At 36.3% G+C, this 27734-nt stretch overlaps 1 protein-coding gene across 7 annotated transcripts in view; it reads left to right on the top strand.

The window, feature by feature from the left end:
- The window catches only part of TBC1D5 (TBC1 domain family member 5), a 568425-nt gene that overhangs the window by 349903 nt on the left and 190788 nt on the right, over window positions 1–27734 (top strand). For all 7 annotated transcript variants that reach the window (XM_032408767.1, XM_032408765.1, XM_032408766.1 and 4 more), the window contains one exon: window positions 3602–3774. In XM_032408767.1, coding sequence (XP_032264658.1) covers window positions 3602–3774 — 173 coding nt within the window. The remainder of the gene's footprint in view (window positions 1–3601; window positions 3775–27734) is intronic.

The raw sequence follows: 27734 nt of genomic DNA, 5'->3' as shown, positions 1-27734 counted from the left end.
TGTCCCCTTTTTATTCTATGTCTTGATTCTATCACCTTTTTTAAAAGAAGTTTGAGAAATTAATATACTACTGTCTTTCAGTTCTTCTAGTTCCCTTGACAATTCAGTTCTATCACTGTGCATGTTGCCTCGGCCAGCAGACATACTTTCCATAATGAGACTCTCTTGATGAAGAAAGCAGTGTGTTGCTTTACATAATGGTGTAGAATTATCTCGCTGAATCCTTGTAACAGTTTGTGGACTGGCACTGACCTGTAGAGCACATTTTGAGTACCACTTAATAAATGCTTAAAAAGATTGCTAGTTTTGTTGGAGCTTGTAGCCATCCCATATGATTATATTTGTTAAATGCAAATAGCATTTTTGTGGTGATAAATCTTTAAGATAAGGAATATCTTATATTAACTAAAATTTTCTCTTTTGGTTTCACTGTTAGATAAGCTGTTTACCATTTAAATGATCATGAGCATTACTTGTGAGTTTCTTAAATTTAAGAAATTTTGTTATAAGTATTCTGAGCACAGGGGAAATCTTTTCAAGCTACATATTTAAGTCTGTAGTTCTTAAGCTACACATGAGTCTCTCTTCAGTATTTGATAAATGGACCATATAGGCTGTTGATTTAGTGACAACTCATTCTCTTCAACCTGGAAATTGATTACATTATTTCTTAAGTTAAACCTTTTTTAACAGGTTAATTTAGGATCAGTTCTCTCCAAAGCCAGTGATTGTATCTCTACAGAAGTGTTTATTCAAGACCCTTAGAAGATGACTAGGTGTAGTGATCTGTTTCCCACGTGGTTGTTAGAAACCCTACCTGAGCTCAGTGCCTTCACCCCACACAATATGGTATTCAGCCACACAAGGTTCTTCAGTAAAGAAAAACTACATAACTAAAATAAGCAAAAAGTTAGTTGTTCATTTTTAAAGGAAAGTTGGCTTCAGTGTAAACAATATCTCTTGAATGTGAATGGTATCTTAAAATTAACGTGAATTCCCCCCCCAATTATTTCAATTTAATATCAGTAGGAAAAAAATTGAGCAAGAATTAAAATTTTTTAAAAATTATAGCATCCTGTCGTTTGAAGAGAATACTTGATATTATAAAATCAGAAAATGGTATCTTGGTTGTACTATTTTTATAATAAACTACCACAACATAGAGGTATCTTTTTCTCCTGTCTATACAAATTAGCAGAAACTACTTGAGCCATAAAAATCAGTATTGTCTTACATCCCTCAGACCTACAGATGCTGGTGCAGACACTGTAGGAAGTACTAAAGACTATATTTCTTTTTAAGACTTGAAATGATCCTGGCAAGACAGATGGAACCTCTTCCAGGAAGTTTTTCCTAATGCTAACACATGCCCCTCATCTCTCTTTCTACCAGCCTGATTAGTCACTGCTCTTATGTGGATTTCTACGTTTTTTTCTGCATAGTCTTCCCCTCCAGACTACAAGGGCAAGAGCTTTACCTTTTTTATTTTTATTTTTTTAAAGATTTTGTTTATTTGAGAGAGAGAATGAGAGAGAGAGAGAAAGCATGAGAGGGTCAGAGGGAGAAGCAGACTCCCTGCTGAGCAGGGAGCCTGATTTGGGACTCGATCCCGGGACTCCAGAATCATGACCTGAGCGGAAGGCAGTTGCTTAACCAACTGAGCCACCCAAGTGCCCGAGCTTTACCTTCTTTATTTTGTCCCCGTGAATGTGGTCCAGTGATGATAAGATGATGTTCCTTTTAGAGATCTCATGGTTTAGGAACCAAAGAAGTAGAAACAGATACTGTAGAGGTAAAGAAGAAGATGATGAAATAGGACCTGACGCTTGAGCCAAATCTTTACGAACACTGGGGAGCTCCTCTGTGGAAACACTGGGGAGGGGATATTTCAGGTAAAAGAATGGCATCCCCAGGATCTCTGGAAGCACAGTGAGAGTAGAGGCTGACCAGATAATGAAGGCCTTATAGACCTGGCTCAAGAATTTGTCTTTTGTTTTTATTTTTGTTTTTCCTGAGGAGGGCAACTGGGCGTAATTTAATACCTGTTTTAGATGGATCACCAGGCATTTCGGAAGCTAGATTTAAAAGCAGACTGAATTAAGGGCAGTGAGACCAGTTAGGAGGAAAGAAATGATTAGGACCCCAAATCAGGTTATAACAGTAGAGCTGTAGGAGAGGAGACATAGTAAGAGTCTCCTGAGTGGTTCTGAGGAGCTAAAATTGGCAAAGTGGGTGTTCTTATTGGAGGATGGGTTAAGGTAGGCATGGGGAAATGATGAACATGTTTTTGAGCAGAAGATGATAGCTCAGTAGTAGGCCTGCTGAATTAGAGACCCTTTTGTAACCTAAGATTCCTTACCAACATATAAATGTATGGGAGAGAACCCAAGAAGGTTCTAGGTTATGAATACAGATTTGGAAGTCTTTGGAAAATGGGTATTGTTGTATGAGTATGATCACTCAGGGAATCACATGCAAGTAGAGAATTAAACTAGGACCAGACCTGTATGAAAAAGCAGCATTTGCAAAGCAGAAACAATAATTTGAGCTAGAGAAGTAGAGTGAGGGAGTGGCAGGCAGTCATTAAGAGAATGATGCTATAAATCTCAAGATTGGAGAGAGGTAGAAATTGAGGACTCAACATAAGAAATGTTAGACATAGGGACACCTGAGTTTCTCAGTCAGTTAAGCGTCTGCCTTCGGCTCAGGTCATGATCTTGGGGTCCTGGGATGGAGTCCCTGGTTGAGCTCCTTGCTCAGCAGGGAGCCTGCTTCTGTCTGCCTGCCACTCCCCCTGCTTGTGCTCAGTCTCTCCCTCTCTCTCTCTCTCTGACAAGTAAAAAAATAAAATCTTGAAAAAAAAGGAAGGTTAGACATCATATATTAGAGGAAAACATCAGACTTGAGAGGGTGGTTGAAGTTTACATGAAAGCATTACAAGCAGTACAGATATATCTTTCTTAATGTGAGATTTGGAAGGGGAAGAAGGAAAGTTGTAGTTGGCCTACATAGATTTTTTTTTAATTATTATTCAGCTGTACTTTTGATCTGGAGAGTTTAAAAATCTTCCTACTTAGCTATTTAATTTGATCAAAGGACAGTTAGAAAATATCCTCTTTTCTAATACTAGTTTCCTTTATTTCCTAACTTTTTTATAGTTTGGAGAGCTCGAAGTAAAACATTTTTCATTTACTGTTTTTCATGTTTAAGTTTTATGCCACAAGAAATATGTTGTCATCAGAGTATTCCATTGAGGTCCTATGGCTGATTAGACAAACTAACTATAAACAAGTAGACTAGCAGCTACCACTACCTGTAGTGAAAAATTATCTTGAAATACTCAGTGTCACCAGAGAAACTGGTCAAGGGAATACAAGTAGGAAATATTTTAGAAGGCATTTCCTGGCCTTTATTTGATGAGCATAATCATCTGTATGATGATCAACATATGATTCTACATTTAAGCATGTGTCATGAGATGATTAAAGTAGTTATTGGTTCTTATTTTCGCTCCCATTGATAAATACATTCAAGAATGATGTCCATATATTTGTTCATTTCATATTGAAATAACACATGCTCCATTTTTTTCTCTTTTTAGGGGAAAGAAACACTGATGACTCCCATTCCCTTTGCTAGACCACAGGATTTAGGGCCAACAATTGCTATTGTTACTAAAGTCAACCAGATCCAGGATCATCTACTGAAGAAGCATGATATTGAGCTTTATATGCACTTGAACAGACTAGAAATTGCACCACAGATATATGGGTTGTAAGTACTAAAGTTTAAGTTTCAGCTACATCTAATTATGACTTAATGGTGGTTTCTGTATGTCTCAGATCCACAGAAGGAAGACCAGAACTGTTCCCAGCTCCATTTCATTTCATATCTTTTGTGTCTTATGTGCCAGGCTCTGTGTTATTACTTTCACATACGATATTTCATCCAGTACTCACACCAGTCCTGTTAATTGAGTGTTGTACAGGGGGAAGAAACTAAGGCTAACACTGCATTTAGACATATTAAATAGTGAAGTCTTAATTTGGATTCAGGAAGGATTGGCTCCATAATCTGCAGAGCCCAGTGCAAAATAAAAATGAATGCCCCTGTAAAAAAAAAAAAATAGCAAGAATTTGAAGATGACAGCAGCAGATCATTAAGCCAAGCATTCTAAGAAGTACAGGGTCACACAGATCATACAAACATGAAGCTAGCCCCAAACCTAAACAAACCTATACTATATCCATGTGCTTTCCATTTTATTGGGAAGTGCTTTCTAAAAGTAAGATAAATGTTCCTCACAGTGAACATAATATGGTAATCATCTTCAGCCAATAACTTCTCTAACATACTATAGCAGAAGAATAGGGAGCCACTCCTCAGATATGTGTGTGTATTTGTATGTATATTTATTCAGTGGCTTACTTTATAAGGTGGGTAGGAAAATTAGAAAGATTGCAGTTTTTTTTTCTTTTTTTTTTATTATGTTACATTAATCACCATACATTACATCATTAGTTTTTGATGTAGTGTTCTATGATTCATTGTTTGCGTATAACACCCGGTGCTCCATGCAGTACGTGCCGTCTTTAATACCCATCACCAGGCTAAACCATCCCCCCACCACCCTCCCCTATAGAACCCTCAGTTTGTTTCTCAGAGTCCATAGTCCTTCATGGTTCCTCTCCCCCTCCAATTTACCCCCCTTCATTTTTCCCTTCCTGCTACCTTCTTTTTTTTTTTTAAACATATAATGTATTATTTGTTTCAGAGGTACAGGTCTGCGATTCAACAGTCTTACACAACGCGCAGTGCTCACCACAGCACACACCCTCCCCAGTGTCCATCACCCAGCCACCCCACCCCTCCCACCCTCCACCACTCCAGCAACCCTCAGTTTGCTTCCCGAAATCAAGAATTCCGACTTATTTCGCTCAGCATAATACCCTCCAGTTCCATCCACATCATTGCAAATGGCAAGATTGCATTCCTTTTGATGGCTGCATAATATTCCATTGTATATATATACCACATCTTCTTTATCCATTCATCTGTCAATGGACATCTTGGCTCTTTCCACAGTTTGGCTATTGTGGACATTGCTGCTATAAACATTGGGGTGCGCATACCCCTTCGGATCCCTCCATTTGTATCTTTGGGGTAAATACCCAGTAGTGCAATTGCTGGATCGTATGGTAGCTCTATTTTCAACTTTTTGAGGAACCTCCATACTGTTTTCCAGAGTGGCTGCACCAGCTTGCATTCCCATCAACAGTGTAGGAGGGTTTCCCTTTCTCTGTATCTCCGCCAAATATGTCGTTTCCTGACTTGTTAATTTTAGCCATTCTGACTGGTGTGAGGTGGTATCTCACTGAGGTTTTGATTTGGATTTCCCTGATGCCGAGTGATGTGGAGCACTTTTTCGTGTGTCTGTTGGCCATTTGGATGTCTTCTTTGGAAAAATGTCTGTTCATGTCTTCTTCCCACTTCTTGCTTGGATCATTTGTTCTTTGGGTGTTGAGTTTAATAAGTTCTTTATATATTTTGGATACTAGCCCTTTATCTGATATGTCATTTGCAAGTATCTTCTCCCATTCTGTTGGTTGTCTTTTGGTTTTGTTGACTGTGTCCTTTGCTGTGCAAAAGCTTTTTATCTTGATGAAGTCCCAATAATTCATTTTTGCCCTTGCTTTCCTTGCCTTTGGCGATGTTTGTAGGAAGAAGTTGCTGCGGCTGTGTTCTCCTTTAGGATGTTGATGGACTCCTGTATCACATTTAGGTCTTTCAACCATTTTGAGTCTATTTTTGTGTGTGGTGTAAGGAAATGGTCCAGTTTCATTCTTCTGCATGTGGCTGTCCAATTTTCCCAACACCATTTGTTGAAGAGACTGTCTTTTTTCCATTGGACATTCTTTCCTGCTTTGTCGAAGATTAGTTGAGCATAGAGTTGAGGGTCCATTTCTGGGCTCTCTATTCTGTTCCATTGATCTATGTGTCTGTTTTTGTGTCAGTACCATACTGTCTTGATGATTACAGCTTTGTCATAGAGCTTGAAGCCCGGAAATGTGATGCCACCAGCTTTTCTTTTCTTTTTCGACATTCCTCTGGCTATTCGGGGTCTTTTCTGGTTCCATACATATTTTAGGATTATTTGTTCCATTTCTTTGAAAAAAGTTGATGGTATTTTGATAGGGATTGCATTGAATGTGTAGATTGCTCTAGGTAGCATTGACATCTTCTCAATATTTGTTCTTCCAATCCATGAGCATGGAACGTTTTTCCATTTCTTTGTGTCTTCCTCAATTTCTTTCATGAGTATTTTATACTTTCTGAGCACAGATTCTTTGCCTCTTTGGTTAGATTTATTCCTAGGTATCTTATGGTTTTGGGTGCAATTGTAAATGGGATCGACTCCTTAATTTCTTTTTCTTCTGTCTTGTTGGTGTATAGGAATGCCATTGATTTCTGTGAAATCTGTGATTTCAGCCATTTCATTGATTTTATATGCTGCCACTTTACTGAATTCCTCTATGAGTTCTAGCAGTTTTGGGGTAGAGTCTTTTGGGTTTTCCACATAAAGTATCATATCATCTGCAAAGAGTGAGAGTTTGACTTCTTCTTTGCTGATTCGGATGCCTTTTATTTCTTTTTGTTGTCTGATTGCTGAGGCTAGGACTTCAGTACTATTTTGAATAGCAGTGGTGATAGTGGACATCCCTGCCATGTTCCTGACCTTAGGGGAAAAGCTCTCAGTTTTTCCCCTTTGAGAATGATATTCGCTGTGGGTTTTTCATAGATGGCTTTTATGATATTGAGGTATGTACCCTCTGTCCCTATTCTCTGAAGAGTTTTAATCAAGAAAGGATGCTATACTTTGTCAAGTGCTTTTTCTGCATCTATTGAGAGGATCATATGGTTCTTGTTCTTTCTTTGATTAATGTATTGTATCACATTGATTAATTTGTGGATGTTGAACCAACCTTGCAGCCCAGGGATAAATCCCACTTGGTTATGGTGAATAATCCTTTTAATGTACTGTTGGATCCTATTGGCTAGTATTTTGGTGAGAATTTTTGCATCCATGTTCATCAAGGATATTGGTCTGTAATTCTCCTTTTTGATGGAGTCTTTGTCGGGTTTTGGGATCAAGGTATTGCTGGCCTCATAAAATGAGTTTGGAAGTTTTCCTTCCATTTCTATTTTTTGGAATAGTTTCAGAAGAATAGGTATTAATTCTTCTTTAAATGTTTGGTAGAATTCCCCTGGGAAGCCATCTGGCCCTGGGCTCTTGTTTGTTGGGAGATTTTTGATTACTGCTTCAGTTTCCTTAGTGGTTATGGGTCTGTTCAGGTTTTTTATTTCTTCCTGGTTCTGTTTTGGCAGTTGATACATCTCTAGGAATGCATCCATTTCTTCCAAATTATCTAATTTGCTGGCATATAGTTGCTCATAATATGTTCTTATAATTGTTTGTATTTCTTTGGTGTTGGTTGTGATCTCTCCTCTTTCAATCATGATTTTATTTATTTGGGTCCTTTCTCTTTTCTTTTTGATAAGTCTGGCCAGGGGTTTATCAATCTTGTTAATTCTTTCAGAGAACCAGCTCCTAATTTCGTTGATCTGTTCTACTCTTCTTTTGGTTTCTATTTCATTGATTTATGCTCTGATCTTTATTATTTCTCTTCTCCTGCTGGGTTTAGGCTTTATTTGCTGTTCTTTCTCCAGCTCCTTTAGGTGTAGGGTTAGGTTGTGTATTTGAGACCTTTCTTGTTTCTTGAGAAAGGCTTGTATTGCTATATACTTTCCTCTTAGTACTGCCTTTGCTGCATCCGAAAGATTTTTTTTTTTTTTTTTTTTTAGATTTTACTTATTTGACAGAGAGAGACACAGCGTGAGAGGGAACACAAGCAGGGGAAGTGGGAGAGGGAGAAGCAGACTTCCCGCAGTGCAGGGAGCCCGACGTGGGGCTCGATCCCAGGACCCTGGGATCACGACCTGAGCTGAAGGCAGGCACTTAACTGACTGAGCCACCCAGGCGCCCCCCAAAGATTTTGAATAGTTATGTTTCCATTTTCATTTGTTTCCATGAATTTTTTTAATTCTTCTTTAATTTCCTAGTTGACCCATTCATTCTTTAGTAGGATGCTCTTTAGCCTCCATGTATTTGAGTTCTTTCCGACTTTCCTCTTGTAATTGAGTTCCAGTTTCAATGCTTTGTGGTCTGAAAATATGCAGGGAATGATCCATATCTTTTGGTACCGGTTGAGACCTGATTTGTGACCTAGGATGTGATCTATTCTGGAGAATGTTCCATGGGTGCTAGAGAAGAATGTGTATTCTGTTGCTTTGGGATGGAATGTTCTGAATATATCTGTGAAGTCCATTTGGTCCAGTGTGTCATTTAAAGTCTTTATTTCCTTGTTGATCTTTTGCTTAGATGATCTGTCCATTTCAGTGAAGGGGGTGTTAAAGTCCCCCACTATTATTGTATTGTTGTCAATGTGTTTCTTTGCTTTTGTTATTAATTGCCTTATATAAGTGGCTGCTCCCATGTTAGGGGTATAGATATTTACAATTGTTAGATCTTCTTGTTGGATAGACCCTTTAAGTAGGATATAGTGTCCTTCCTCATCTCTTATTACAGTCTTCAGTTTAAAATCTAATTTGTCTGATAGAAGGATTGCCACCCCAGCTTTCTTTTGGTGTCCATTAGCATGGTAAATGGTTTTCCACCCCTTCACTTTCAATCTGGGGGTGTCTTTGGATCTAAAATGAGTCTCTTGCAGACAGCATATTGATGGGTCTTGTTTTTTAATCCAATCTAATAGCCTGTGTTTTTGATTGGGGCATTTAGCCTATTTACATTCAGAGTAACTATTGAAAGATATGAATTTAGTGCCATTGTATTGCCTGTAAGGTGACTGTTACTGTATATTGTCTGTGTTCCTTTCTGGTCTATGTTGCTTTTAGGCTCTCTCTTTGCTTAGAGGACCCCTTTCAATATTTTGTTGGGCTGGTTTCGTGTTTGCAAATTCCTTTAGTTTTTGTTTGTCCTGGAAGCTTTTTATCTCTCCTTCTATTTTCAATGACAGCCTAGCTGGATATAGTATTCTTGGCTTCCTATTTTTCTCATTTAGTGCTCTGAATATATCATGCCAGTCCTTTCTGGCCTGCCAGGTCTCTGTGGATAGGTTTGTTGCCAGTCTAATGTTTCTACCATTGTAGGTTACAGATCTCTTCTTCCAAGCTGCTTTCAGGATTTTCTGTTTGTCTCCTGAGACTCGTAAGTTTTACTATTAGATGTCGGGGTGTTGACCTATTTTTATTGATTTTGAGGGGGTTCTCTGTGCCTCCTGGATTTTGATGCCTGTCTCCTTCCCCAAATTCGGGAAGTTCTCTGTTATAATTTGTTCCAATATACCTTCTGCCCCTCTCTCTCTTTCTTCTTCTTCTGGGATCCCAATTATTCTAATATTGTTTCATCTTATGGTATCGCTTATCTCTCGAATTCTGCCCTCGTGATCCAGTAGTTGTTTATTTCTCTTTTGCTCAGCTTCTTTATTTTCCATCATTTGGTCTTCTATATCACTAATTCTCTCTTCTGCCTCATTTATCTTAGCAGTTAGAGCCTCCATTTTTTATTGTACCTCATTAATAGCCGTTTTGATTTTGACTTGGTTAGATTTTAGTTCTTTTATTTCTCCAGAAAGGGTTTCTCTAATGTCTTCCATGCTTTTTTCAAGCCCAGCTAGTATCTTTAAAATCATCATTCTGAACTCTAGTTCCGACATCTTAGTAATGTACTTATTTTTAGGTCCCTGGCAGTCGGTACTGCCTGTTGTTCTTTTTTTTGAGGTGATTTTTTCCATCTTGTCATTTTGTCCAGAGGAGAATAGATGAATGAGAGAACAAAATGCTAAGAGGGTAACAATGTCCCCAGAAAAATATACATTGAAGAAGTCAGAAGATTCCTGAAACTGGGGGAAAAGAAAGGGAAAGAAAGAAAAAAGAAAAAGAAAAAGATAAAAACAAAGAAACAAAAAAAGGGCCAGAATATGATCAGATATGATCAGGTTGGTGTATAGATCAGTGCCACACACTAGATTTTGGGCATATTTTGTTCTCTTAGAAGAAAGTGCCTCCCAAAATTTTAAAGAAAGAAAAACTTATATATGTACAAAAATAAGGGTTACTATGATGAAGGGATAGAATATGACTGTAAAGATGAAAATTATAAAAGATTTTATAAAAGGAATTGATATTGTAAGAAGTTGGTTGAAAAAAGAAGAGGATTTAAAAAAAAAAGGGCGGGGAGCAAATGTGATCAGGCAGGAGACTAGAACAAAGCCATAAACTAGAGACTTAGTATATATTTTGGTCTGTTAGAAGAAACTGTATCCCAAAATTTTAAAGAGAGAAAAACTTATATATATATATATATATATATATATATATATATATATATATATATATATACCAAAAATAAGGTTAACTAATATGAAGGGATAGAATATGACTCTAAAAATGAAAAATAAAAAAGATTTTTTAAAAAAGGGATTGATAAGATGTTGGTTGAAAAAGGGAAAAAGAAAAAGTCAAAAAAAAAAGAGAGAAAGTTAAAAAAAAAAATTAACTTTGAAAGACTAAAGAATCATGGGAAAAAAGCCATGGATTCTGTGTGCAGTATTCCCCTAGTGCTGGAGTTCTGCCGTTCTCATTGATCGGTAAACTCGGTCTTGGCTGGCTGTTCTTGCTGATCTTCTGGGGGAGGGGCCTGTTGCCATGGTTCCCAAATGTCTTTGCCCCGCCCTGCCTGGTCCGGGCTAAGTAATCTGCTCGGGTTTGCTCTTGGGAGCTTTTGTTCCCTGCAAGCTTTCCGTACAGCTTTGGAGGCCGAGAGTGAAAATGGTAGCCTCCCAATCTCCGCCCCAGAGGAGCCGAGAACTCAGGGCCCACTCGTCAGTGCACCCTCAGAGAAAAGCAGTCAGTCACTCCCGTCTCCCCGGTCTCAGGCCGCACTCCGGCTCACCCGGCCTGTGACCGAGCGTTTCTGTCTCTGGCACCCAACCCCGTGTGGAGTCTCCAAACCCAGCAGATCCCTGCGGTGTGCTCCCGTGCCGCTCCTCCCTGGGGAGGAAGGGGAGTCTCCCCGGATCTGCCGCTTGTTGGGTCCCTGCTGGAGGAGCAGTGGCCCGACTGTGCCGCGGATCATGGTTTATGGCAACCCCGAGCTGAGAGCCCACGCCTCGGCTCCGTCTCTGCAGCCAGCTTCCCTGCTCCGACCCCTGGGAGCTCTGCCGCACTCAGGCACCCCGGTCTTTCTGTGACCCCGAGGGTCCTGAGACCACACTGTCCCCATGAGGGTTCCACCCCCGCTTAGCCACTGGAGGGACTTCCCAGAGCAGAGCAGACTTCTAAAAGTTCCGATTTTGTGCTCCGCGGCTCTATCACTTGCCAGAAGCGCCGACGGAGGCCCCCTCCCACGCCGTCTATCCTCCCGAGTATCGCCTCGTCTTCACTTCTCCACACGTCCTACCATCCAGAAAGTGGTTGCTTCTCTGTTCCGAGTTGCTGCTATTCTTTTCTTTGATCTCCTGTTGAGTTCGTAGGTGTTCAGAATGGTTTGATCCCTATCTAGCTGAATTCCTGGGACCAGACGAAATCCAGGTCTCCCACTCCTCCGCCGTCTTGCTCCTCCCCCCAAAAGACTGCAGTTTTAATAAATATGAATTAGTTGTGTAGTGCTACAGATAATAAAAGGATCCTTTATATTGAAACAATATAACATTTATAGCTAGTGCTGGGCATTTCCTTGGTAGATATTTTCTGCAATTTCATCCCTCAGGTAGAACATGGAAAATTGAGAAGATATTATTAAGATATATGTAATAAATGCTCAGTAAATATGAATTCATTATTTGAATTACAAAGAATTTCAAATAAGTCAAAGGTTTCAGACCAGAGCAGAGGCTGTTTATTTAGCCCAAAGGAAAGCATATCATTGAATGTTTTCTTTATGTTCTCATGTGACACAGTCTTTCACTAATTGTAACTCAGCTTTCTATCTTCTTTGGAAACCCTGAACTGTGATTAAAGATGTCTGCTGTTTGGTTTTAATGATGCTTATTTTCATTTCTGTGACTTAAGCTTGACTTCATCATTGAGAGCAGCTCCATCAGTCCTACTGGAAATGAGAATGTTGTGGGTAACATGGGTATTGGGCAGTACTATAAGTTATTAATGAGTCATCATTTACACTTAAAAGTTTGGCTAATGTGTTTGTGATTATAGACATAAAAATTTACTTTAAAACAGCTGTTGGCAAGGTCAGGAGATAAATTCTGTATTCCTCTCCACTGTGCACTCAAAGAAAATGATTTATTCAAATACAAAAGCCCATTTTACACCCTCAAAAATTGTTTACTAAACTCTAGATATTGGTCTTAAATATTGGGGAAAGAAATTAATGTTGGACATATTTGTCATTTCTTTGAAATGCTTTATCGTTTATTACCTCTTTGTCTGAGCTGGTGCTTTACATTGCAATGGTGGTGGCATGGGCTTGGGTAAGATGATTTATAAACCATTGTGCTCAAGTTTCCTTTTCAGACATTAGTTTCCATCAGCTTTCTCTTCATCATAATGATTCATAGAGCTTCTTTGACATCCCACCAGCACCTTCCCAATAAAATTCCATGATCCATGACATAATCACTCTTAATCCTTGCAACTTTATTTTTCAGCAGTACTGACAATACCAGGGCTTGCAGTAACCAAAGCTGACTCATTTATCCCATTATTTTAGTATAGAATCTCCTCTGCATTAACTAGAAATATACATATTTTTTTAATCTTTGAAGAAGTCATTCATTCTCTTAGTTCATCTCTACTATAGTGAAAGGAGTTTACTCCACTTAAATTTGATGGTATTATTTCTATTTGTGGGGTACATGTGGTCAAATTTTCCTTTGTCTTTATGCTACCTTCAGTTGTACTACTCATCTGTATACTTCCTGTTGATGACTGTTAGAATCTTTGAGGGCCGAAGAAAAATATGAGCATAATATGAAATAGCAGTTAGAAGCACAGGCTTTGAAATGAAACAGATCTGTTTAACCACTTTGATCCTTGGTTTCTTCATTTGTGAAATGGAGATTAAAAATAATGGTACCTACTTCGTAGGGTGCCTATGAGAATTCAGTCATAATATGCAAAAATCATAGTGCTCAGTATGTAGTAAGCATTCAAGATATGTTTGGCAGTACTTTTGTTATCATTATCTGGCATTACCATTACTCAATTAGGATGTCACGGCTCTGTGAATATGATGTACTATGTGTTTCATGAACCTTTCCACCTCTGGCTTTCTGTGTTTTCTTCACCAAAGCATATGAGCTTCTACTTAAGTGGAAACATAACAGCTGTCTTTTAGACCAGTGCTTCTAAAGGGACCGTATAGAAGTTGAGGAATAAACGTCTAGAATCAGATTACAGCAATTTGTCACAATAATTTTGTGTCCTTAAAGCTAAAAAAAAATATTGTAGGTTTGCACCTCATGGAAATGAATTGAAATATTTATTTGGTTTTATGTCAGACAAGTAATATTCATCTAAATAATTGCTGATGCTACTATCCATCCCTGCTGGAAGAAAGTTGGTAATTTAGGCTGACATTCAATATTAATACTTAAAAACAACGAGTTTGCATTTTGAGTACTTTATCCTCAAGTGGACAAATATAAAATAATCAATTTTCAGTTAGTAAAAATTATTCTTCTTTAGGATGACATCAGAATCCATAACTACATCATCTGAAATGTGCTTTTGTATGCCAACTGTTTTTTTACAGAATTTTAGTTTTCAAACAAATATTTTCTTGTATACCAAAATACTATAACAAAATTAGGAAACGATATGATAAAAATGTCAGTAATGAATATGTCAGTGGGAAATGTTATCAGTATTAACAATTTGTGTAGAATGGGAAGTAAATCATAAATATGTGTTTATTACATGTGAGGAAAGTGATAGCAACATGAAATTATAATCCTGTTGAGTCCAGGTTTCTCATTCTAGTCAATCTTGAGCAGTTGCATGGTACATTAAATTTATTTAAATCTACCTTATAGGGCCGCCTGGGTGGCTCAGTCGATTAAGAATCCGACTCTTGATTTCAGTTCAGGTCATGACTTGAGGATCTTGGGATGAAGCGCCCCATTGGGCTCTGCGCTCAGTGTGAAGTCTGCTAGAGATTCTCTCTCTCTCCCTCTGCCCCTGCCCCTGCTCGCACGCATATGGGCTCTCTCTTGCTTTCTTTCTCTAAAATAAATAAATATATCTTTTAAAAAAATTTGCATTATACTATGGTTATAATTATCACTAAGAGAAAGATTTTGTAATTGCTCCATTTTTAAAAATAGTTTTTGTTCTGGTTTTTGTAAGAGAATATTATGTGGAAGTCTCCTGATATGGCAGATACACCATATACAAACATATTTGTTGCATTTTGCTAATAAATTTATTTAACAAAATTAGAATTAATAATTAGTGTAAAAATATTAATTGTACTAATATTGGCTAAAGTCATTCCAAATTAGCTTATCTTAATTTTAAATAAATTGATGGTATTTATCTTGAAATATGAGAATAATTACCCATGAGATCTTGAATATTATATAATAATTTGCTTATTAATGCTATTATTTTATGTACTTAAGTACATCATCCCCTGGATAATTGTAGCTGGTTTTTCTCTTACAAAATGTTAAATCAGTCAACTTACTATTTAGTTTAAACAAAATTAATTTGAAGTTAAATGTTCAATTCAATGTAAGTGATATTATAAAATAATACTTTCTAACAGTAATTTACACTGTGTTTTTCATTAACTTTATGAAAGATTACTCCTGTCGCACTTCAATCAAAGTTTCTCTTGCTTTAATTCAAATAATATTTTGAGTTGTCTTTTGTTTGCCAATTATTGATGGGTATTAGACTTACAAAAAATTAAGTTCCATAGGGGCCTGTCAATGCATACTGATTAATATCCAAAGTAAACATTGACTACATTATTTCCAACTTTCCCAAGTAATTCCTAAGAGTTGCTTTTTTTTTTTTTTTTTTGGTATTTTCATTTTTAGTATGAGAATAAGAATGTCCTGTGATTTCGTCCCTTAGAGGTTATTTTTATGCAAAAACCTCTAAAATACAGTGTTAGAGTTCCATCTGTGAGTATGTACTTGTTTCAGTCCAAAAGACTCTTTATCACAAGAGATTCAAGTATAAAGATTGAATACCATTTTCATTTAATGCCATAATACTATTTTACAGAGAGACCAAAAATTGAAGTTTAAAAATAACAATTTTTGCTAGGCCAGAGTAACTGTGTTTTATTATCACCCTTAAATATATTGAACCTGTATATTTTCAACTACATTTTATACTTTGATATAAATAGAATACATAATAAGCATCTGTGGGATATGCAATTAATGTCACTTTTGAGGAAAGACCCTCATAACACACTTGGGCTTTGGTATTCTTAAATTATGAGCTCTTTACAACACTCATGGGATAAATTTCATATCTCCCAAATGTTTATTATACATCTTCCATTTCCCTTATTTCCTATTTTCTGGATTAGCAGTTGTTTTGCTGTGGTAGTTTATAGTATTTAATTGGGGAGGTTCTTGGTTACTGATTAATAATCTGGTAAATTTTGTGATATAATTTTAAAATATTTATATCGTAGCATATTCTAACACATATCAGAGTGTAATTATGACTACTAAGTTTTTAAACCTATATTTGATGTATAAATATATGATAAAAGTATAATTCTTAGTCATCAAAGTCACTATAGTTACCCACCTTAAAAATTCTGTGTCTCAACAGTTTAAACAGCTTTCTATTCTAAACACAGCTAATGATTGAAATATTCTTTTCTTTTCAGTGAATGTTATGTTATACATTAAATGTAAAAAACATAACGAGGGACTACAAGGTCCAATGATACCTTGTCTTATTACCACTTGAGTATTACTTCCTTTGAAAAAAATTTTTTTTCATTTCTATAGGAAGAATTACCATGATTAAAAATTATGGGGATGAATAATAAATTACTTGAAATAATGATAATAATTGTTAATATTTATTGTTTCCTTTGGGCTAGGCATTGTACTAAAGGCTTTACATAAATTATTTTATGTATCTTCACAACACATTGGGATAGGTACTATTATCCCCATTATGTAGATGAGGAAATCACAGCTTACAAACGCATATTTATTTTATTTTTTTTAATTTTTTTTTTTTTAAGATTTTATTTATTTATTTGACAGAGAGAGACACAGTGAGAGAGGGAACACAAGCAGGGGGAGTGGGAGAGGGATAGGCAGGCTTCCCACGGAGCAGGGAGCCCGATGCGGGGCTCGATCCTAGGAACCTGAAATCATGACCTGAGCCGAAGGCAGATGCTTAATGACTGAGCCACCCAGGCGCCCCTACAAACGCATATTTAGATCAACCAGCTACCAGGAATCTCTGAAGTCTTGGAGGCTTTGAACTCTTGAGCCTATATTCATACTCTAATTTGACTAGGACTTGGAGTGGTAGAAAATTAAGGCACTCAAAAGTCCTGTTTGTTAGCTTGGACCATGAGCCAAACTTGTGGTGATCAGATAACAATAAAGACCGGGCAGGTGGTACAAGGCCTGGAATCAGAGGAGTCTTATGGGTAGTGGTCAGAAACAAGCCTGCTAAGGAAGTAATGGAATAATCGAGCGTACTGGGGAGCCCAAGGCCCACAACGGTGTAGTTAATTGATGAAACAGAAGAAATAGAATCTGTACTGACAAAGTAATGATGAATATTAAATACGTAGACAAAGACCAAAAAGGAAAGGTTGTGCCGAGTCACACATGCATAAGTTTAGGATAGGTACCATCCACATGCCTTTGCAGGTAAAAATATGCTCTTCACACTGAAAGGTGAGTAAAAATTAATAATTCAGGCCAGAGGAAAGCAGGTCTTAAAAGACTGCTAGAAAGCAATATAACCGGTAAGATATGGTTAGGTACGTACAACTGAATGCAGGTCAAAAATAATCATCTGAAGTAAGTAAAAGTAATTAAAACATTTTTGGATCTTAGATCTACTTAACTCTAGTAAATAATTCAAAGTGGGAAAGAAGTCCAAAAGTTTACATCATTTATCAGCACAGAAATCAAATATACTATTTCATTGATGTTTCTAATAACTGAAGAATATTTTGTTTTATAAAATTCCTATAAATTAGTAACTATGCAATAGAATTGTGAGGTGTAAATGAAAAAAAAAAAAGTCCTGTAGAGCACAGTACTTGGCACAGTGTAAACACTCAAAATGTTCATTGTTACTAACTTCTATGTGCTAAGCACAGTTACCTGACTTATAAGACTCACTAAGGTAGTAAGAATAACAAAAGCAAATAACAAGTGCATGCAAAGAAAGCGTAAAACAAAATGATAAGTACTGTCAAAATTAGGTACACAAATGCTTTAAGCTCTCCTAATAAAAGACAAAGATTCTCAATTGGGTTTATAGACAAAATCCAACTTTAAAAGAGACAGCTAAAATAAATTGATATAGTTTAATAAAAGGAATACAGGAATCTCAATAGTAAAATAAAAATACTTTGGAACAAAAACATTGAAAGACTATATTAGTAAGACATTTAATTATAAAAGCTGTGAATTTTGATGTGTAAAATCTATGACAGCGAGGAGTTTGTCTGTCTTGTTCATTAATTTATCCCAGATGCCTCCTCAATAGAACCTGGTACATGGTGAGCATTCAGTAAATATTTCTGAATGGATGGATGCATGAGAAGGAGGTAAAAACAAAAGAAGGAAAGATAAACTAATTATATAAGGAACTGATTATTCGAAATGGGAAATTTTCTATTTTGAGAAACATCAACCTGTAAGTACACATTTAAAAAATTAAAACTCTAAATAATTAGTAGAAAACATACATAAACACATGCTTGAACCAATCTTTCAGTGACCATGGATTTTCTAAGAAAGATTGCGGTGAAAGACATTTCAGAAGGTAAGTTTGAAATCTGACTACAAAATTTCTTTCCAATAAAATTCAATGCAAAGACAAACTTGTTTTTTAAAAAGTTGCAACATGTAGAAAGACAACATATATAGAATTAAAAGCAAAATTCTATTCTTTATGTATAATAAACCCTTAAATTTAGTAAGAAACCATTTAACCTACAAAGTAGAAAAATAAAATGAACCAAAATGCATAGGAAAAAAATAACAGTAGCCAATAAATATAGTGAAAAGGTTTCAACTATTCAGATATTTTAAAAATTACAAATTAAACAACAAAATACAGTTTTTGTTTAGATTGATAAGTATTAGAGGAAATTTAGTTGAGGTTGATATAATCATTTTAGGAGACAATTGAGAAAGTGAGTCACATGCCTGATGAAGTTGGGCTCCTTGACTCATGATTCTACTTTTAAGCCAGTAGACATCTTAAGGGACTCAGGGAGCAGAGAGGTCTGGATATAAAGGTGTTTATCACAGTGTTATTTATGATATGAAGTGAGAACTACTACATTTCTAATATTAAAGGAAATAATAATAGGATAAATAAATCCATTTGGTGAAATAGTATGCCATACTTAAGTAATGTATTTGTGGACTATGTAATCCCAACAAATGATGCTTATGATATATTTTAAGTGAAAAATCAGTGTTCCTAGATTATGTTCCAAAATATGTTCTATGTTCCAAAATTCTAGGTGTTTTTACATGAAAATTAGACTGGAAGCAATATTAACAGTGGTTATCTCTGAGGGAATATTGGATGGTGTTTATTTTGTCAGTTGTCTCTATTTATCATAAATTGATCTTATGAGACACAAAAAATGTGAGGGCAAAAATAAGAATGTACTTAATTACTGTTAATGAGCACATATGTCAACATCCAGAAAACAAACACTTTAAAGGTGTATTTGAACGGTTGTCAGTAATATTTGAGGAATTAAGGAAAATGGAGGATATAGCAAGAAGATGTAACATGAAGAAAAATCTGTTTTTAACATTTACAATGTAACAAAATGTATTTTATCTCTAAAATCTAACAGTATTTTAGAACTTTTAAATAAATAATCTGTAGGGGTGCCTGGGTGGCTCAGTTGGTTAGGCGACTGCCTTCAGCTCGGGTCATGATCCTGGAGTCCCGGGATCGAGTCCCACATCGGGCTCCCTGCTCGGCGGGGAGTCTGCTTCTCCCTCTGACCCTCTCATGCTCTATCTCATTCTCTCTCTCAAATAAATAAATAAAATCTTTAAAAAAAAAAATAAATAAATAAATAAATAAATAATCTGTAATTCCTTAGAAAAGGAAATTGTTTCTATATGGAAGTAGCATGTGTTCACCAGAACAACTTAGGCAAGATGTAACTGTTTTCTGTCAAATAACCGGATTAGAGAAACACTTTTGATTGAATATTTCAGTCTCATCATTTTCTTGTAATATTCTTTCGCTCAAAATGGAGAATTTGTGGACTAAAAGGTATTACATTTAAGCTGAAATGTAGCTTTATGTAACAGCCATGTTCAAAGAGTATGGGTGAGTGTATATTATATTGCAGCCCAATATATATATGGCATGAGGTCTCTGGTAGCATGCTGTTGGTAACTGAGCAGGGAGCCCCGTATGGGACTTGATCCCAGGACCCCGGGATCATGACCCAAGCCATAGGCAGACGCCTAACCAACTGAGCCACCCAGCACCCCTGATTTCCTTATTATCCTTTTAATTTGTATGGTGTCTATAGTTAATATATCTGTGTGTGTGTGTGCATGTGTTCCTGCTATGGGTAATTTTTATGTTACCTCTTATCTGCATAGAAGTTTATCAACTTTATTAATGTTTTCAAAGAACCAACTTTAGATTTGATTGATTTCTCTCTTCCATCTGTTTTCCATTTCACTGGTTTAGCTCTTACCTTAAAAGTTCCTACCCTCTGACTACTTTGGATTTATTTTGCTCTTGTCTTTTAAGTTATTGAAAGTGGAAGCCCAGATTAATGATTTCAGAATTAATTTTTATAATATAAGAATTTAATACTGTAAGTTTCCTTCTAAGCACTGCTTTAGCTGCATCCCTGAAATTTTAACATGGTATATTTCATTTTTCTTCAGCTCAGGATATTTTAAAAGTCTTTTAAAAACTTTTTTGTACCATGGGTTATTTAGAAGTCTGTTGCTTATTTTCCAAATATTTGGTGATTATCCTTTTTTGTTGTTATTTATTACCAGTTCCATTATGGTCCAAGAACATACTTTGCATAATTTTTATTTATTTAATTTTGTTAAGGCTTATTTTTTAGTCCTAATACGATCTCTCTTGGTGAATATTCCATGTGCACGTAAGAATAATATTTATTCTCTAATGTTCCATAAATGTCTTGGGTCATGTTGGTATTGATAATGTTGTTCAGATCTTCTATATATGTTCTTCTTTTGTTCTGTTAATTACTGAGAGATGTGTTGATCCAGTTATAACTTTGAATTTCTGTGCTTATGAATCCAGAACTACTTTAGAATGACCTGAGACCTAAGAATGAGAATTAACCACCCATTATTCTTAACCCAATACAAATGGGACAGTGTTGTTTTTGTTTTTTGGTTTTTTTTTTTAAATTTATTTTATGGCATGCAACTCAGTTTTGTTTATTTCCTTGTTCTTTTTTGACAAACAGGGAATATAATTTCAGTCATTTGTATGGCTATGTCCAGAATTTATTATACAACTTTTAAACAATAGGGCTTATGAGCTGTAAGAAACCAGTGATTTCCAATATGATCCTGGTATATTGTAGCTAAAAGGACTAACTAATGTATTTGGAAATTCAGTGTTTAACATTGACCAGCATTTTTTTTTCTCTCTTCTTAAAATTATGCCCAAAGTTTCTTCCATTCAAATGGCTTCTTCCTGTAGTGTTTTGGAGCTTAGTAAATATATTGGACTAATGAAAACAACCAAAAAACAAAGGCTGGCATTTTCATTTATTTGAATAGTTTTAAATGCTTCCAAAATACAGGTATACCTCATTTTATTGAACTTCACTTTATTGCACTTTGCAAATATTGTGTTGTTTTAAAAATGGAAGGGTCAAAACTTCAGTGGGGGAAGTAACTACAGATGTGGTAGAAATAGCAAGAGAACTAGACTTAGAAGTGGAGCCTGAAGATGGGACTGGATTGCTGCAATCTCATGTTAAAACTAACGGATGAGGAGTCGCTTCTTATGGGTGAGCACAGAAAGTGGTTTCTTGAGGTGGAATCTAGTCCTGGTGAAAATGCTGGGCAGTGTTGGAATGACAGTGAAAGATTTAGATTATCACATAAACTCAGTTGATAAAGCAGTGGCAGGGTTTGAGAGGATTGACTCCACCTTTGAAAAAAGTTCTACCGTGGATAAAATGCTATCAAACAGTATCACATGCTACAGAGAAATCAAGTCAATCAATGTGGCAGACTTCATTGTTGTCTTATTTTAAGAAATTGCCCCAGCCGCCTCAGTCTTCAGTGGCCACCACTCTGATCAGTCAGCAGCCACCAACATTGAGGCAAGACCCACCATCAGCAAAAAGCTTTTGACTTGATGAAAGCTCAGATGATGGTTAATTACCATTTTTTTAGCAATAAGGTATTTTTTATTTAAGTATATACATTTTTTAGACATAATGCTATTGCACACTTAATAGACTATAGTGTAAAGACAACTTTTATGTGCACCACTGGGAAAGCAAAAAATTAATTTGACTTGCTTTATTGCCGTAGTCTACAACCAAACTCACAATATCTCTGAGATATGCCTGTATCTACTTTCTAATAAGAAGTATTTACAGTGGGGGCACCTGGGTGGCTCAATCGATTAAGCGTCTGACTCTTGAGTTCGGCTCAGGTCATGATCTCAGGGTCAGGTGATCGAGTCCCACTTCCAGCTCCGTGCTGGGCATGCAGTCTGTTTGAGATTCTCTCTCTCCCTCTGCCCTTCCCCCTGCTGTCTCTGTCTCCTTCTCTCTCTCTCTCAAATAAATAAATAAATCTTTAATAAAAAAAGAAGTATTTACAGTGAATGTTAAAATGCTTCCAAAATATATGGCATATAAGAAGTTTTTAATCATAAACTTTTTAGCTCTGCAACTAAGACCTCATTTAAGTTTGTATTTATTTATTAAAACATGCTGTTTATTCAAGATGAATGTGTAATATATTTTCCAAAATTTTGTGCAACGACGTGGTTAAGTTCACAGTTTTGAAATTTATATTTCTGATTAAGAATTGAGGTGATTGAAACACAAGACATACTAGACACTTGAGAAAACTGATATGCTGAAGACTACAAGGTTTCAGAATAGTTCCTAATAGAACATACCCCCCACCCCAACACTATTCCAGATACTAAAAGCCATCCTTATCTTTCATTCATATATCTTAAACAGTACAACACTTTGCCCACCCTAATCCTAACAACCAGACCTGGATCATCTTCAGGTTATATCAGTATTCTCTAAATGAAGCCCAGTAAAACTGACTTTACAATTGTTGTGATGTCTTTAACTGAATATAAGTGTACAGGGAAAAAAATATTACCCCCAAAACTTTACACACATAAAATGCCCTCTAATGAGGGTCATAAAAAAAGAAAACTTCACCAGAAATATGTTATCAGAGTTGTTTTTAAATCACAGTGGGACAATGGAATGTCTTCTTTAAGCGTTCTGGTTTAACAACAGAGTGATACAACTGTAAATCCTATATTGCCTCAGAGTCTATTAGCCAGCCAGCAGAATACATTTAGATTAGAAGGGAAGTAATTTTTTCCTCAAATCAATACTGTAAGTTCTAAAGCATGAAGGAGAAATTTCAGAACATACTGAGAAATAATAGTTAAACGTGGTAAAAATCTTGGCATTATTAATCTGTGTCTCCTATTCAGTTTCTCTCCCTCTTTTCTCATACTTGGCTTCTTTATTTCTGGGTCTCTGACTGTTTTCCTAACTTTCCAATTCTTTCCATAACCACGTAAGCCAGAGGCAAACTGACTATCTACAGCTAATTGCCCTAATAAGCTCTTTCCTATCGCCATATGGCAATTCATGTATGATATCATACTCCATTATTAAGTATACCTTGTAATCAACCTAAGTTGTATCACTTACAGCAGTGATTACATTGTGTGTCTTTGATAGGTCTCTGACCAGACTTAAACTTCTACCCTTTTTCTTTGACCTCTAGGGACTCTGCCTAATATGTGTAAAACCTTTTATAGGAACTATTAGTACTTAAAACAGATGCATATAAATGCCATGTTTTCTGAAGAAGTGTTTCTTAACTAGCTTTTAAGACATTTGAGATCACCAGTATGCGTTTATGTGTGTGTGTGTGTGTGTGTGTGAAAATTCTATTATTTTTCTGACTTTTGTGAAATCATTTTAAGGACAGTGTTTTACCATTACATAGATGTAGTTTTATATGATCCACAATACCAAGATAGAATGCTGCCTGGCCACCATTAATTCTTCCCTGACTGAAATGTTACAGAAATGATGAGCTTGCTTAATGAAGAGGTCCTCTTCCAAGCTCATAATTTCATAAGATGCTATTTGACAAAGGCTGCCGAGTCAATTAAGAAAATTCATCATTTATTACACTCTCTTAAAAAGGATAAAAATAGAGCTTTTCTACCGCAAACTAAGAAAAACGTTTTTCTTCACTACTTGGGGATACAGATGACACACTGGTAGAGCATATTGCCTATTACTTCTTACTTTTGCTTTTTCTACTTTTGGTTCTTCATGATATGTTTCCTTAGTCCCTCAAATTACTTATTCTTATTTTTGTATTTGTAAATAGATTTGTACCAGAATTTAAGTGCAGAAAAAAAAAAATACTATTTGTAATTCAGTTTGGCATACACACCCACATACACACATTTTGTTTCTAAAAATTTCTTTCCTTAAAATTTGCTTTCTCTGTAAAAAATAATGCTTTTGTTTTCATTTCACTTCAATTATTATTTGTTAGATATTTTTGCATGATTTCGTAGATGACTTTTTTTTGGAGGTGTACCACCTCCAAAAGGTTTTTATTAGGACTTGAACTGTAAATGGTGTGTAAAAAAAGTTAAATCTCTAGACTTAAAAAAAATTTAATTAGTCTTATTAAAATTAAAGTTTGTACTATATGGAATTTGTTGGAGAAACTATGTTGGTTCCGGGTTACAATGAACGCTTGCAAAAGTGGAGTTAAAGTCAAATTAAGAGTAATTCCTTTATAGGATTGTCACATGGAGTTTCTATTTGCAAAGCACTTAAAACGGTGTCTGGCACATAGGAAATACTTTCTAAGTGTTCATTAAATTAAAAAATAATGATAAATCATAGCAAGGATCATAAAATTCTAGTTAAGACCTCATACCTCTAAATAATAATAAAAATGATGAATAATATTACTCCTTCAAATTGAAAATTAATGGGAAATGGTTCTTTCCAGAGTCATGAGTTCCTGTATACCAAATGCCTTTGCTCTGGTTTAGGCCATCAGTAATAGCTGTCTTTTCTGTAGCTTGATCAGCTCCAGGCAGGAAGAGTGCTTCTGCCTCTTGGTATTTATGACAACAGTGCCAAATCAGGCTGGACTGGCTCCTAATGTGATTTTCCTCTTCAACTTTTCCCTCCCACTCTTTTCTTTGGGGAAAATGTAGTTTTAAAACAGTAGTAAACGTGAGGTGAGAGTGGTCAGTTATCTAATTATCCTCTTCTGCAGGGCGTATTGCTGGTGATGGGAGACCAGGCACCTCCTTTCTGCACAGTGCTGCCCAGAGTGGGTCTGATGGGCTTTCTCCTGGCTCCCCTCCACCACCTTGGCTTTCTGCCTGTGCTGTCCTTTATTCTTTATCACCTCCTTCCCACATCCTCTTCCTTGCCCCCACCTCACTACATTCCCACCTCCAACTAACGCTTTCTGCTGCTGGTAGGACATAAAGACAGGAGGAGAAAGAAAAGGAAGGGAGGCTCATGAAACATGTAGAGTTTTTTATTGATAGCCATGCTGCATTTAAACCATTTGTCTTGAGTTAATAAAATTTTCTCTGTCTCTTGTTTATCAGGCAATACTGATCAGTACCCCCATCCCAATATTTTTTAAACCTTTTAAAGGCTCTCTGAAGAAACAAGTTTTGACTCTTTTCCCTGTACCAATTTACAACTGTAGGTTTAACACTTGCTCTTCAAGCCCAGCATTTTGGAATAAAGCCCCAAGACGGTGGAAGACTAGCCCACCTAATCCAGGGCCAGTATTTCGCAACCGAAGAGTGGGTCCCCACAGCCACCTGACTACTCGCAGCCAGCTCCTGACCCACATACGATTGGCCTCTGTGCTTCTGGTTGCTGCCTTCTCTGTTCTAGGTGGTCAGAAGTTTGACTCTGCGCCTAGCTCTTCTTAGATTTATAAGTTTTCATAATAAGGCAATTTGATTAAGCTGTATGTATATCCTTTTTTCTTTGTTTCTTTAGTTAATACCTTTTATCTGATTTTATTAATTTTATAATTGTTTTTTTTCAGTTTAATGTTTTTTAAGAAGTACTGTTTCAAGTCCTCATTCATTCAGCATTCACTAATTATTATTAAGCACCTATTAATATCCAGCTTTGAGCTTTACGTTAGCACCATTTGGGTATTTGGAGGATTATTAATTAGAATAGGGAACTGCTTTTCTAGAAGTCTAGGCCTCTTAGAAGAGTAAGAGCCAGTAGAAAGAATTTGGGTGGTGGGGCATATTTTGAATCAGCAAGTGGAAAAATCCTCTATCAAAAAGTATTTGCAAAGTAGATGGTTTAGGACTGTTGAGTGCCTTCACCCTGATGTTTCAACAGAGGCTTAATAGTCCCCAGCCAGCAGAAAGTGTATGGATGGGTTGCCTTATGAGTGAGAGGTTGGACAGAATGGCAAATAATGTCTAATATTTAAGTTGCACATCTTTGAAAATAACATAAATGACTAGGTTCATTCCCATTAAAAAAAAAAAAAAAACAAACCGAAGTTTTTAACCAACAAGGATTAGGGTTTTTTTTTTTTTTTTGTAAACCAGCATGCTGGTGTTTTTGTACTGAAAAAGACTGCCCTTTCTAAAGCATGGTCACTTTAACAAGTTATACACTTACTTTAATGAAACGTTATTAGTCAAAATACTTGTGGAATCCCCCCCCCCTTTTTTTTTTTAAATTTATTTATTTGACAGAGAGAGAGACAGCGAGAAAGGGAACACGAGCAGGGAGAGGAAGAAGCAGGCTTCCCCCTGAGCAAGGAGCCCGATGAGGGGCTCGATCCCAGGACCCTGGCACCATGACCTGAGCCAAAGGCAGGCGCTTAACGACTGAGCCGCCAGACGCCCCTGGAATTCCCTTTTTGGAATTATCTTCATCACTAGCGTAGGAGCCTTAGAAACCTTTTTTTAACAGTGCAATCCAAATAATAATATGTTTTGACCTCAAAGTATTGCCTATCCTCATTTCTCATGTTGTTTACCACATTTATCTCTTATTAGAAGTGTTAGTTACTTTCACGGATAAAATTCATCCTCAAAACATACTTCTCGGCCTCTATGGGAGTATACAAAAAACTTACCATGGGTTCTGAATGAATCATTTCTTATATAAATTTTAGTGTTTTTGTTAAAAAAAAATCAGTTTCATTACTTTCTAGTATTTTATTATGGATATGTGAAAAATTGATGTTAAGTATCATACAGCAAAACCAAAACAATACACTTGATAGGACTTGATGATAAACATTATATTCTTGTTGTTGTTTCAAATTTTTATTTAAATTCTAGTTAGTTAACATATAGTGTAGTATTGTTTTCAGGAGTAGAATTTAGTGATTCATCACTTATATATAACACCCAGTGTTCACCTGATGATGAACATCTTATTCTTAAACATTACTTAAAAGTGAAACTATGGATTACCTAAAAGAGAATCCAGTCTGAGATGCTGTCCTTTCCTACAAGACACTCATTTAGCCAGTGACATACTTGACTGAATTTTCTGAGTTTTGTACTATATGTGAGCCAGTTTAATTGGCCACAGCCTCCTGAGAGTCAGTGTTCATCCTTAAAAACAATTGGGAACATACAGGAGCCTTGAGAGTGCCATAAATAGAACAGTGCATTTGAAGGGCCATGGAAACTGATAGAGTAGGGTCCTGGCTCCTATAGCAGCTATAAAAATAGCTCAGCCAATAAACCGCCATACCTTCTTTTGAACATAAGCTGGAAGTTAGAGAATCTGGGAGACAATTTGGTAGAGTTCTATAAAAACCTTGGCTTATAAGAAAACAACTAAAGGGAAATGGTAAAGGGAGTGAAATGATCCCGTCCCTTGGATTGCAAACCACAGTCCAGTTGGCCAGATTTGGATTTTCAGCTATTGCCCAGCTGGTGAACAGTTCAAAACTATTTCAGGTCATGTGATCCCATTGCAGCCAATTGGGTGGTTTGGCAGGCAACAACATAGTAAATTTCTATTCACACAAATTGTACGCATACTGCATTTGTCCATGTGCATTGTCTGCTTGTCTATATTGATGATAACATATCCACATAGATGGATGGATAAATTGTGGGTATAGGTCCATACCTGGATATTTATACAC

This window comes from Phoca vitulina, unplaced genomic scaffold (assembly GCF_004348235.1).
Source record: "Phoca vitulina isolate PV1807 unplaced genomic scaffold, GSC_HSeal_1.0 scaffold10, whole genome shotgun sequence".
Lineage (NCBI taxonomy): Eukaryota > Metazoa > Chordata > Mammalia > Carnivora > Phocidae > Phoca > Phoca vitulina.
This window is presented reverse-complemented; position numbering and strand designations above follow the sequence as displayed.